This window comes from Pseudochaenichthys georgianus, chromosome 17, assembly GCF_902827115.2.
Source record: "Pseudochaenichthys georgianus chromosome 17, fPseGeo1.2, whole genome shotgun sequence".
NCBI classification, from domain to species: domain Eukaryota; kingdom Metazoa; phylum Chordata; class Actinopteri; order Perciformes; family Channichthyidae; genus Pseudochaenichthys; species Pseudochaenichthys georgianus.
In genome coordinates, this window is record NC_047519.1 from 5,410,109 (window position 1) to 5,424,446 (window position 14,338).

The window sequence follows — 14,338 nt, forward strand, 5'->3', positions numbered from 1 at the left end:
TACACTGAATTTGGTCCAAATACTCCTAGTCAATTTAATCCCAAAAAAAAAGACTCCCAACAAGTATCATCCTGTTTGTGTAATGTTTGTTCAGATCTACAGTTCTTAATTATTGCTGTGGATCCACACCTGACAGATCCTCCTCCTGCAGGTCCAATATGGCGACGGACGCTGTGAACAAACCTCCGTCAGCTCACCCAAGCAGAGTGCATGGAAACACTCGGGCTAACAGTGGTGGGCCGTCCTCTGATCAGCCTGATCCAGGACTATACACCGCCTGCCAGAACCACGGAGCTCAACCCCACCACCCCCAACCCCACCACCCCAACACCACCCCCTGGCCGGCCTGTCGTCTACGTCCATGCTCCACCCCCACCCCCATTCCACACCTGCCAGTGGCCCATGCCCTTCTCCGATAACCCCTTTGCTGGCTTCCCAGGAATGGGTGAGTCTTGAGTTTTTACATTTTGGTGGAAACATTTAAAAATTCCGGTTTTTGGTTCTATATTTTAGGTGAAAGCAAAAAGGCTGGGTTCAGTTAGTTTGATGCAAGCGAGGGACACAATAACATGAAAACTACAACATTCATTATCCAACACCAGAGATGGAAGAAGTACTCAGATCTTGTACTTGAGTAAAAGTACCAGTGACGGAATACTGCATTCAAAATGTTACTCAAGTAAAAGTATCCGCATCAAAATATAGTGAAAGTAGCGACAGTAAAAGTAGTCGTTGTGCAGATTGGTCCATTTCAGAATAATATATATGATATGTTTTATAATGATTGATCATGAAAGTGTTCTCAAAGCTGGTGAAGGTGCAGCTAGTCTGAAGTACTTTGTAGACTGCAGGGTAGCTGGTGGATTTACTCCAGGTGGAACTAAAGTCTGATTTAACACTTGATTAGATTTCACATCATTCATCCAGATCTGTGAAGTAACTAAAGGTATTGATTAACTGTATAAATAAAAGTTGAGTAAAAATACAAAGTAGCAGAAATACTCAATTAAAGTACTAGTATCTCAACATTGTGCTTGATTAAATGCTCTTGGTTACTGTACATCACTGTTGAACACAATGGTCTTATACTGTATGTATGTAACTTTTCTATGACAGAAATGTAAACTCAGATATTGAAAGTGCTGCTCACTGGACTTGATCGTCCTTCTCCGATTCACCGTTTCTTGTTTCTACTTCTCAGGCTATGGTATGGTGATGCCCTCGTTTCCTCCTCCCAATCCCTATATGGAGGTTCCAGCATACATCATGCCCCGCCCTCACATCCAACCAGTCGACTACAGGCGTTTCATCCACCCCCAGGCCCAGGCTCCTAGCGTAGCCTATCAGAACCCATACCAGCCCTGTAGAGTCTGCCCACATCATACCAACCCAGTGAGAGAAACCGTGAACTCGGAGGTCCAAACAGACCCCCGACATAGAGGAGGAGGTTTCAGTGAGGAAAGCCCACTCATCAGCGCAGATTCGGGTCGTGGAACCGAAATAAACTCTCCTTCATCCTCGAGCTCAAGCTCCCAAAAACCAAACTCTGCTGAAGTTGAGAACGACGCGTTACACAGCAGTAATGCAAAAGACCTCCTGGTTAAAGGGACCAGTAACACACATGGCTTTAACATCCTCCGACCTACAGGAACGACAGCCATCCAGTCATGTATCCGAGCAACCCTGGACACTCAGAAGAGCCGAAAAGAGAGTGTGGGTCAGGAGAATGTTCCCCCATGCAGGAACGCTCACTGCAACATGTCGTCTGTTGGCTCTCAAGATAGTATGGTTCCTGTTTGTAGCTCCTCCCAACAAGAGGAGGAGCTTGTCTCCGTTCCTGACATCCTCATGAGTTGGGGAGGTGGTACGCCTCAGGAAACGATACTGAAGATAGCAGGTAAGCTGCTTCAGAATGACCTCCAAACTGAAGTAGAGCAGGATCCTCAAACTGAGAGAAGCTGAAGGACGATACGCAGAGTCCAGGAACAATGCAGAGTCTTTGGGACTCGTTGGCTCCGTAAGGCACTTCCATACGCAGATGAACTCCTACAATCCTCATCCCATAAGCTCCCTGACAATGAGCAAGAATATAGCATCGAGACAAATGTGCGTGAAGACACGACACCAATCATTCCCTCTATAAATAATAGCTCCTACCTGAAGAGAACCTGGAACGAGTCCATTTGGTCCGTGGAGTCTCTGGCCCCCTTCGTCCCCACCAAGGAGTGGTTGCAGCAACGGCCTGTTAGCAGCCGATGTGATTGAGGAGCAAGCCGAGAACGACAACCCCATTGTCACATCTAGAGAAAAGTGTTCCTCTTCTGACACCAGTCTGTCGGACAGCTGGCTCGTGTTCTGCACCCCTGCCCAAAAGACAAGCCTACAAAAGAAGCCGGAGAGGGAGAGCGACATGGAGGCCTCTGACATAAAAAGTCCAACTCAAGCCCAGGGCGGGGCTCCTTCAGAAAAGGATCGCTCGGCTTCCCCAAATAAACTGCAGAGTACAATTATTGTATCTTCCCCCACTAAAGAGGACAAACATAGGTCTTCTGAACCCGAGGCTAATCGAAGCCCAAACCAGGACATTTTAAATGAGCAGCAGAAGAAAAGGAACGGCCCTCCTCAGCAGGAAGAGAATCTGAATGTGTACTCTATTGGGAAGACGTGCGCAAGAAAGCTGAATGTACAAAATGGAGCGGGCATTGAGGTGGAAGATGGAGCACGTGGGAACGAAGAAGTTAGTCGGCTTGGAAAAGAGCAGCTGGGCGTCCCGATAGCTGTTCAGAAGACGGCAGAAGTGTCTCCATCGAAGGTGGACTTTGGAGTCCAGTGTAATGAGTTCCAGGAGCACACGTGTGCCTGTGAGGAGAGGAGGTGCAGCATGGGACCAAACCGGAATCAGCCTGTCACATATTCAGGTGATCTTCTTTTTGATTTGACCATAATTAAATGATGCTGAAAATGACCATAGTGCTGTAACTAGCTTGCTTGTCTTGTAGACAATAAGAATGGGAACTATAGACGAGGAGAAGGACCAATCATGAGGGGACACACACAGAAGAACCAGAGGAAACAAGGCTACAGGAAACCAAGGGGTCAATGTAAGGTCTCTAACAATAGATTTGGCCAATACTGCATCTTCAGGTTGGAACACACTGTACTGGGCTCAATGGACTCTTCTAAAATATATACACTTTCTTTGTGATCCTGGATCCTGCCCATGTTATGAAATGTCAGTCATTTTTAAACCATAGAATGTTCTGTTAATTGAACAGCATCAGCAAAGAAAAACATGAACGAGTTTAATTATCCATCCCAACGTAAAGTAATGCACGGCTTTGGATGCGTTCTTGAAGCTTTAATGCAATAAATCTGCAAACAGAATTTTCATATTTAACTTTTAAATTCAGGACTGTGTTGGTTTGACAACATTAATTGACCAAGGAAAGTTTATTTATATAGCACTTTTCAACGCAAGGCAATTCAAAGTGCTTTACAAAAAAAAATGAAAGACATTAAGCATTAAAAAAAGAAAAGCTAATAAAATAAACATTAAGGAAAAATACATGGATAAAAGTTACAGTGCAGTCTAAAATATGAATAGTTCAATTAAACATTACAAGAAAAAGTACATGGATAAAAGTTACAGTGCAGTTTAAGATATGAATAGTTCAATTAATTACATTTTTGTGTTTTCCAAACAAATCAACATTTTAATGGCAGTCCCAACACCTGTTCAGATTTGAGCAGAACACGGTGTGGTCATGTCGGACACAAAGCTGATTGGACACATTTTCAGGCCCTTTTTTAAAAGGTCTCTTTGCTACAGACGGCAGCCAGCATGAAGCCTACAGTGGATACTATGGCAACCCTGGGAAACACCAAGGTTAGAAATGTCTCATTTGTTAGGAGTGGTCGTCGCGGTCATGCGGGTGGATTCAGTTTTCAAATGTGAGTCTTTCATTTCAATGAAATGTCTTAATTTAGACTGGTAGAACAATTGCAGGGTTACTTAAAATGTACAATTACTAGTTACGATAAACAATTTTAAATGTAGGCGTCACAATATAAAAATGATGTAAGATTACTTTTGGATGAGTTCAATATCAAATGCAATGTTGACCTTAGTAAAGAGGAAACCAAGATATTGGTATCAAAACGTGTCCTCTGCTCAGATGTTGTTCGTAGGAAGACCTGCCTTTAAACCGATTCAGGCAGCAGCCTATACACCAACAATGAAGCACATGAGCACATACTACAGTTTAAACAAAGCAGGAATAGAATCTGAGTTAACAGGAAATGCGTTTAGTTTAATATTGTTTAATATAAAAAGGGTGTCTTAAATGATTGGCAAAGACTAGAGGATAAAACAAAAGCTGTTTTACTACAATACATACTTTAAAAGCAAGCAAAGTGTCTTTGTTGAATTAATCAGGTGTTGCATAAAGAACAAGACATTCAGGCAGTACCTCTATCACACATTTATTTATCTTTATTCTAAAATATATTGTAATCCAAATATATTTGTTACCAGTAATCTGATTACCTCTTTTAAACTTTAAATTGGGGATTACACTTGCCTTTGTCTCCTGCGAAATTGCTAATATATTAAAACTCTACCATTTGAATCAATTTTGCAGTCAGCATTATGTCCACGTGCTAATTCTCTCCACCAGAGGGCGCAAATAAAGCTTTCATTGGCAGTCTAGGGCAACTAACCCCTCCACCTGTACCATTTGTTGAAGGAAAAAAGAAAGTAGGTGTTGCTGTATGTATTCTTTCAACAGAGAACAACAGGTTATCTTATCACTTGGCATTATGACTTATGTGGAAAATGTGAATCTATTTCCTGACATTGGACCAACTTTGTGACGTGCATGATGTGTTGGTGATAAATCAGACTTCCTTTGGCCTAATACAATTTGTTTCTTCTTCCAGGTGGAAATGGACGTAATCCGCCGTACTGATTCTCTTAAACAACTCTTGTTTTTAAACAATAAATGTAATATTAAAATGTATTTATAATTAAAAATGTAATATCATATTTTTCAATAAATGTTTTGTATATTTAAATGTTCACTGTCTCTCCCATTTGTTTTTTCAAATCTAAGTTTAAGGTATCTAAACTTTTGGGATTCCTTGGGAACATGTCAGTTGGGGATCCTGCTCACACCTCAGGGCACTTGGCTACACATTCAGAGGGGAATAAAACCAGGCAGGTTTGGACAAACCAGACCCCTGGGGGCCCAGACTGTATGAAGTGTGGCTGCCGCTCCAATGGGGCTTTTATGGTTTATACACTTGTGTTTTTTATTCTCCTGTTTAAGTGGAAGGTTATCTTTATTCATGTAGCCTAGTGCTTAGTGTACTCTGGTTAATTGTAGTTGCTCTACCCAGAATGCATATGTCGATAAAGGACGACTGGCCCTTTTTCCCCACACTTCAAGCACTACTTAGGGGTCGTTTCTAGAATAGTCAAAAGCCCTGGGGGAGTGGCATCCGGAACAAAAATACAGTAGCCTACTATTAGAAATCAGCTGTTTATTAGGCTGCATTATGCAGTTCAGGGATAATTCTCAGTCACCTCTTGCTCTGCACTTGTATGTGCCACCAGCTCAACTCTCTGTCCCTCAGCATCAACGCTGGCTGTATATCTGAACTCACGCCCTCATCATTCTCCTAATCATCTTGCACTTGTTCTAAGCTGCTGATGATAGTGCTTGTAGCAGCGCTGCTGCCAAAAAGGTCTGTCAATTTGCGACATTTATATGCTTCACCTGCGAGTGATTTCTCTTGCCTTCGCGCCCGACCTTTTTCTTTTCGTTTTCTTTTTCTTTGATGTATCCATGTGTTTTCATTCTCCCTGTCTGCCGCGGCATCTAATCCCTTCTCTTCGTGTGGCCGGTCTTTTTTCTTGTGTGATTATTTGACATAAGAACCACACCATTGCATTAGCGCCCTCTGTCAGCGCAACTTAAAAGATGACGTTAAACAATTTATTTTTAAAGGGCCGGACGGCCGTTCTGTGGTTCTCCAGATTCTACAGATGGCCAGTCCGCCCCTGCTCCTACAGCAGTGCAATTAGGTGAATACAGACATGTAATCGATGCAGGGACGGAGAGAACCATCTTTTTTCTTCACAAAGAAGAAGCCCGCTCCGGCAGGAGAGGAAGACGGTCGGACAAGTCCTGCCTTGAGTGAGGTGTCGATGTAATCCTTCATGGACCCCTTTTCTGGAGCTGACAGGGAGTACAGGCGGCCCTTGGGAATCGTGGATCCTGGCAACAAGTCTATAGCACAATCATAAGGCCGATGGGGTGGTAGTGTACTCGCCCTAGCTTTACTAAAGACTTCCTTTAGATCATGATAACATGTGGGGACCTTTGATAAATCAGGGTAATCAGAAAAATAGTCAGAAAGAGGTTCGTTTTGACAGTCTGCTTTAGAAGTGGAGATTTTCCTCAGTATCAACTTACTCTGATCGTGTACACACTTCTGTTTACACAACATTCCCCACTCTTGTACTTTCCCTGACCGCCAATCAATGACAGGATTGTGCAAAAGTAACCAAGGGTAACCTAAAATGATCGGGTGTTGAGCTGATTTAAACACATGAAAAACTATGTTCTCAACATGAGTGTCATTGATTGTCATTTGTACAGGTGTGGTGCAATGAGTCACCGTGAATAGTAGGTGCCCTTCTAACGCGTTCGCTTTTAACGGCGAAGGTAATGGCGTCAACGTCAGGTTAAGCCTAAGAGCTAGCTCTTTATCCAAAAAACTCTCATCGGCTCCAGAATCTACAAGTGCCCCCTGTTCAATAACCTGATTACCTTCACATAGCATAACTTGAGTTAATGTGTGTGGAGGGAAGTCAACAAAGTCAGATTGGCTCACCAGTGTCTTCGCTTTCACCGGTGAGCCTGTTCTTTTACTGGACACATGGCTTGTTGATGACCCTGTTGACCGCAGTAGAAACATCTTGCCTCCACTAGGCGGCGACGTCGTTCCTCCGGTGAGATTCTGGCCCTGCCGAGCTGCATCGGCTCCTCCGAGTCAATGGGGGGCGCTGTGGCCTCTGAAGCAGATGACGAGCCGAATGATGTCCTCCGGACAGGATGAACAGCTGTTGAGAACCCTCTGCTTCTGCTGGACGAAACGGCAGTCTTCTTTCTTTCTCTATCTCTCTCACAGATGCGATTGTCAATCTTAATAGCAGCTGCTATCATACTTTCTAAGTCTGTGGGAGGATCAGGGGCGGACTGGGACACAAATTCAGCCCGGGACGTTCAGACGCACCGGCCCACACACCGGGCCGCCGCCGACGCATGCGGGCCACCCTTGTAGCCTACAGATACATTATACATCTACTATGCTCATATACTGTATACTGTTATGGCTAGATTCCCCAGAGTCAAGCCATAACATAAAAGAGAAGGACAACAGGAGTAAGGTGCAAAATGAAATCTTCCTTTATTTAAGGTTTCTTAAAAATGTCCGTGTCATGTGTGAAGTGTGTCAAAGTGGATATGTAGGAGTCAGTAACGTGAATGTACAATTGGGGTTAAGGACAAAGCACAGCAAATGGGTTCTACCTTACATCACCAGCAGGTGTCGCAGCAGCTCACTTGTCTCTGCGACCCTGTCAATCACTCCATCAGTGTCCAGAGCCATCAGAATCTCCTTCTCTGTGCACATGAGCATGAATGCCTCCAGATGCTCCTGGGTCAGGGTGGTCCTCAGTCGATTCTTCACATATGTCAGTGTGGAGAAGGTCCTCTCACAGGCAACTGACTGAATGACAGTGTTAGGAGGAACTTGTAGCCCAATCCAATGACATGATAGGCATCAGTCAGCAAGTTGTACTGTGACAAGACATGATGCACACAAATAGCACAGTTTTTGCAGTAGTTGCAACTGTTCTCTAGCTCCAGGTCTTCTTCTCTTCCATCCTCCCCTCCGGTTGTCCTGACATTGTATGCATCCAAATGGGGCATCTTCAGTCTCTCCCAACAGTTGGCTTGGCTTGACAGCTCAGCCTGTAGTCTTCCAGCAGTGGCTCTTTCATCATACTTCTGCAAGCATTCACTCAGCTTTTGCAATGCTTCTGTTGGAAGGCCCATTTCCTTTATTTTAGGGAAATTCCGAGGATCAAGACATGCAAAGTCATCGATTAGTAAGGTGACCAGATTTTCAAAATTAAAACCGGGGACATTTTGAGTTTTGCGGTCTATATATCATTAACATATCCAATTTTCTTCACTGTTAAAGAAAAAAAGGGGACAATTCTGGTTCAACGTAATTCGAACATTTTAACTGTTGGATACAAACAGAAGGACGATAGCTCATATATGAGACTTGAAAGGTCTTTTATTTTGAAACTGATTGTCCAGATTCTCTCCGAGTGATTAGATTGTGATGTCCTGCTATCACCCTGAAGTGAAATAAGTATGTGATAATTTGACAGTTTTTTATTTATTCTTGTATAAAAAACATGATAAAAACAGAAGGACGATAGCCCATATATGAGATTTCAAAAGTATTTTATTTTGAAATTCTACATCAGATTGTCCGGATTTTCTCTGATTGACTAGATGGGGTCTCCTGCTATCACCCTGAAGTGAAATAAGTATGTGATTGACTTCGAGTGACTCTTTAATTATGGACGGTTTCCATTAAATAATAATAAAAATATAGATGGACAATAGATCTAATTTGAGATTTTAAACAGCATACATTTTAAATTGTGCTTCAGAAAGTAATGTTATTTTAGGAGTGTTGTGAGATGGTGTCAACATCAATTGAAATTAGTCACCCAGTGGAAATGTCAGATATGTCTTCATCCTTACATTTTACATTCACTCAGTTATACGTAGTTTGTTTTAAATTATTATTGATCACATTATAGTACAATCTCTGTACTCCCAAAGCGAGAGCTGTGTCCGGGTCCTCGGCAGTAAGTCGGACCCATTTCCGGTGAGGGTTGGCCTCCGCCAGGGCTGCGCTTTGTCACCAATCCTGTTTGTAATATACATGGATCGGATTTCGAGGCGTAGTCGTGGGGGGGGGGGTCTGCAGTTCGGTGGACTAAGGATTGCACCACTGCTTTTTGCAGATGATGTGGTTCTGATGGCTTCATCGGTCTGCGACCTTCAGCACTCACTGGATCGGTTCGCAACCGAGTGTGAAGCGGCTGGGATGAGGATCAGCACCTCCAAATCTGAGGCCATGGTTCTCAGCAGGAAACCGATGGACTGTCCACTCCAAGTAGGGAATGAGTCCTTACCCCAAGTGAAGGAGTTCAAGTATCTCGGGGTCTTGTTCTCGAGTGAGGGATCAATGGAGCGTGAGATGGGCCGGAGAATCGGAGCAGCGGGAGCGGTATTGCAGTCGCTTTACCGCACCGTTGTGACGAAAAGGGAGCTGAGCCGGAAGGCAAAGCTCTCTGTCTACCGGGCCATTTTCGTTCCTACCCTCACCTATGGTCATGAAGGATGGGTCATGACCGAAAGAACGAGATCGCGGATACAAGCGGCCGAGATGGGTTTCCTCCGCCGGGTGGCTGGTGTCTCCCTTAGAGATAAGGTGAGAAGTTCGGTCATCAGGGAGGGACTCGGAGTTGAGCCGCTCCTCCTTCGCGTCGAAAGAAGCCAGTTGAGGTGGTTCGGGCACCTAGTTAGGATGCCACCTGGGCGCCTCCCTAGGGAGGTGTTCCAGGCACGTCCAGCTGGGAAGAGACCAAGGGGTAGACCTAGGACCAGGTGGAGGGATTATATCTCTTCGCTGGCCTGGGAGCGCCTTGGGATCCCCCAGTCAGAGCTGGTTGATGTCGCCAGGGAAAAGAAAGTTTGGGGCTCTCTGCTGGAACTGCTACCCCCGCGACCCGACCACGGATAAGCGGGAGAAGATGGATGGATGGACATTATAGTACATATTTCTTAATTTAAGCTCCAGTATATGAATATGTTTGGTGTGTTTTTTAGACGCTTTTATTTTGAAGGCAGTTTTTACATGCCTCTACCGTAATGCATAGGATATTCGCGCACCGCAATACAACGTGCGGGCTGGCTTGACTGTGTTTTCCGAAGTGGGGGCTGGCTTGAATGACCACAGTCTGGTCGTGACGTGGGCCAAGCATTACGCTGATTACACTTTCACCTGTACCGAAGTGGGCCGATCGGAGTGGGGCAGTGGGCCGCGTCGAGTGTGTTACAGGGTGGTTTAGGCTAGGTTGCAGCTCCACCCTGTGGACGTATTGTGCCTGTGTTATATATATATCTGCCTCACGTGAATATACCTCAGTTGTATGATTGCCTGCTCAATGTGAATACACGGCGTTGAGACACAGCCTGAGTTGCCTTGTTTATTATCAATCAATCAATCAATCAATCAATGTTTATTTATATAGCCCAATATCACAAATGTTACATTTGTCTCAGTGGTCTTCACAGTGTGTACAGAATATCAGTATGACAATACGACACCCTCTGTCCTTAGACCCTCACATCGTACAAGGAAAAACTTCCAAAGAAAACCCAGTTTAAAGGGAAAAATGGGAGAAACCTCAGGGAGAGCAACAGAGGAGGGATCCCTCTCCCAGGACGGACAGACGTGCAATAGATGCCGTGTGTAAATTGAAAAGATAATACATTTGCAACATATTAATGCACATACATCTACAAACATGGTGTCAGAAGCTCAAATAGGACCCAGCTGTGGATTGCATGCTACTGTCCGTCGCTGAGACAGAGTGCGTTTATTTGTTTTGGTGAGGTTTAGCAGTTTCAGTTAGCCTGTTAGCATTAGCGTCACGTTGGAACAATGGCATCCAGCATCCCACCTCCGGAGCCTATGAAGATGGCGGGGGACATCCACGGCAACTGGGTGAGCTTTCGAGCAGAATTTAAGGATTATCTGCTTGCTCAGCGAGAAAGTAAAGCCGGTACAAGCAGCTGCGCTCAGGAGGCTAATGGGGAACGACTGCCGACATGTTTACAAACACAACCTGGGACTCACCGCGGACCAACAAAATGTCCGCGACAGTGCAACCAGCAATTGTTTGTGCAACACCTCCGAAACTGTACAGGGGATGTCCACTGCGGGCGGCAGAACATACCCGAATCCAGTAGATTTTTCAGGACGACTAGCAATCTTCTCCTTTTCCAGCACAGCCAAGAAAAGGCACAGCAGAAACACGACACCCGCCATTCTCCCAGTCCAGCACAACAGTATCCACGCTGTTCCCGGAGCAAGGTGGAACCAGGCCTCAGCTACAGCAGCACAGCAGAGCAGAGCAGGTGGAACCAGGCCTCAGCTACAGCAGCACAGCAGAGCAGAGAAGGTGGAACCAGGCCTCAGCTACAGCAGCACAGCAGAGCAGAGTAGGTGGAACCAGGCCTCAGCTACAGCAGCACAGCAGAGCAGAGCAGGTGGAACCAGGCCTCAGCTACAGCAGCACAGCAGAACAGAGAAGATGGAACCAGGCCTCAGCCACAGCAGCACAACAGAGCAGAGCAGGTGGAACCAGGCCTCAGCTACAGCAGCACAGCAGAGCAGAGCAGGTGGAACCAGGCCTCAGCTACAGCAGCACAGCAGAGCAGAGCAGGTGGAACCAGGCCTCAGCTACAGCAGCACAGCAGAACAGAGAAGGTGGAACCAGGCCTCAGCTACAGCAGCACAGCAGAGCAGAGCAGGTGGAACCAGGCCTCAGCTACAGCAGCACATCAGAGCAGAGCAGGTGGAACCAGGCCTCAGCTACAGCAGCACAGCAGAGCAGAGAAGGTGGAACCAGGCCTCAGCTACAGCAGCACAGCAGAGCAGAGTAGGTGGAACCAGGCCTCAGCTACAGCAGCACAGCAGAGCAGAGCAGGTGGAACCAGGCCTCAGCTACAGCAGCACAGCAGAACAGAGAAGGTGGAACCAGGCCTCAGCCACAGCAGCACAGCAGAGCAGAGCAGGTGGAACCAGGCCTCAGCTACAGTAGCACAGCAGAGCAGAGAAGGTGGAACCAGGCCTCAGCTACAGCAGCACAGCAGAGCAGAGTAGGTGGAACCAGGCCTCAGCTACAGCAGCACAGCAGAGCAGAGCAGGTGGAACCAGGCCTCAGCTACAGCAGCACAGCAGAACAGAGAAGGTGGAACCAGGCCTCAGCCACAGCAGCACAACAGAGCAGAGCAGGTGGAACCAGGCCTCAGCTACAGCAGCACAGCAGAGCAGAGCAGGTGGAACCAGGCCTCAGCTACAGCAGCACAGCAGAGCAGAGCAGGTGGAACCAGGCCTCAGCTACAGCAGCACAGCAGAACAGAGAAGGTGGAACCAGGCCTCAGCCACAGCAGCACAACAGAGCAGAGCAGGTGGAACCAGGCCTCAGCTACAGCAGCACAGCAGAGCAGAGAAGGTGGAACCAGGCCTCAGCTACAGCAGCACAGCAGAGCAGAGCAGGTGGAACCAGGCCTCAGCTACAGCAGCACAGCAGAGCAGAGAAGTGATGCCTGCTGTGACGTCAAGTTACTCCAACGTTGTATTTATCATCTGAATTTGCCGAAACAATTTTAATATTCTGAAAGCCAAGACTTTGTTTATTTGAAACCAGATGCAAACATGAAACCTAAACTTGGGAACAATCTTAGCAGAGCCGTCTACGCACAACAGTATGTATCTGTTTTATACTAAGTCCAAAGTGCAGTGACCTACATTTACCTAAACTGTGCAATACATACCTGGCTGCTAAATCCTCAAAACACAAGTACATTTATTTAGAACTAACTTTCCACCACTGGCTTTTAAACCTAACCTTTTTTTTAATAGGCCCAAGAGGTGAACGAAAAGAGTTTCCTGAGGACGTTGGAGGAAACGGTTGCTGCACTGGAGAGGGATAATTATTCCCTCAGGAATGCTTTGAGCATCATTGAAGGTATGTTGATTTAACAGTAATATATTTTTTAGCCACAGTAGCAGCATGAAGCTGTATGGCAATTTACATAATGTTTGTCTCCCAGTCAGTCATAGCTAGTCCACCACTTCAGTCTGGACTCAAATGTATCAACATTTTCATTTAATCGTTTATTGGAATAGAGACAATGCACATTAATTAACACTTAAGACAAATAATGCTTCGAGTGTAAATATGCCGGATTTTAGCTTTGAGCTAATTTCCATCCGTAGTCCCTGACATACAACATATAAGAACATGACATTTGTAAACATAGCAACAAATAAATACATGATATGCAGAAAGAGCAAGAGCAGCACACACAAGTATTTACCACATGGCAGTACACTATAGCAGCAACGACATATAAAGTGCAAGAGATGATACAAGAGATGCATAACGTGCAAGAGGAGATACCCCTGTGTTAAAGTGCATTTAGCGGTGATTGCACGTCTGTTTGTTGCTCAACCATTCTTTGAGTTGACCTTTAAAACTATTGAGAGTGGGACAATCCTGTATCTCAGTTGAGAGGCTATTCCAACATATTAACAACTATTGGATAGATTGCCATGAACCTTTATGGTCGCCAGACGAATCCAATTTCCCATTGTTGAATCCTTAGAGCCAATATAATCGAAGGGAAATCTCCCCACTAACAAACCTACTAAAACAAAAAGGTGGGGGCTTCGCGCACCCAGTTTTGCACCAGAGTGAAGCTGTCTCTAGCTCTGACTTCTAGAAACGGAAACGCAGGTTTATTGCTTATGGATTATCAGAAATCATTTCAAAGGGACACAGACACATTGGATTAACCTATGGATTAACTTCAGCAGCGTCTTTATCGTTTTAATGCCATTGAAGACCAGTTTTGACCAGACTACCACACAGGTGAGCCATGTTAGTGTTTTTAGCTACCTCGCGCTACATGTTTTGATGTCTGTTCTTGTTATTATCTCCGCGAGTTCGTATCATTGAGTGATAATGTCTGCACAGGCTTTGAACTAGCTGCGCGGAGGACATCGCCGCATTCGGGCTGCCGGCTCTACCCACTGGGCTATCTATTCCTTAAACTTTTAAACTGTTTTTATATTACTCATAATTGTCTTTTAGTTCACAACTTCTCCACATTTCGAAGTGTTTCCCGAGCCAGAACGACCTATCTTTCTTCCTGGCTTGCTCTATAATGATACTACAATTCAAATGCAATACCAAAAACAACTCAACAGCAACAACGCAAACTACGACAACCCACACATTGCGCATTATTTAGAGCGGTCATAAAATGTTGAAGCGCTCACATTCGAAACTGTTTCAACCTGTCACCTGTCAGAATCGAGACGAGGCAGTGCATTGAATCGCGTGAATGGACCGCAAACCAGTCAAGTGATTCATTCAGGAAATGAAGCA

General features: G+C 45.3%; 1 protein-coding gene across 1 annotated transcript; it reads left to right on the forward strand.

Annotated features, from left to right (window-relative positions):
• The first annotated feature begins 343 nt into the window (after window positions 1-343).
• LOC117462793 (uncharacterized) lies at window positions 344-5,005 on the forward strand. The gene is made up of 4 exons (XM_034105116.2): window positions 344-445; window positions 1,202-2,918; window positions 3,000-3,101; window positions 4,939-5,005. Exons 1-2 carry the CDS (start codon window positions 403-405, stop codon window positions 1,960-1,962), a joined length of 804 nt encoding a protein of 267 aa, XP_033961007.1. The 5' UTR covers window positions 344-402; the 3' UTR covers window positions 1,963-2,918; window positions 3,000-3,101; window positions 4,939-5,005.
• Window positions 5,006-14,338: the final 9,333 nt, after the last annotated feature.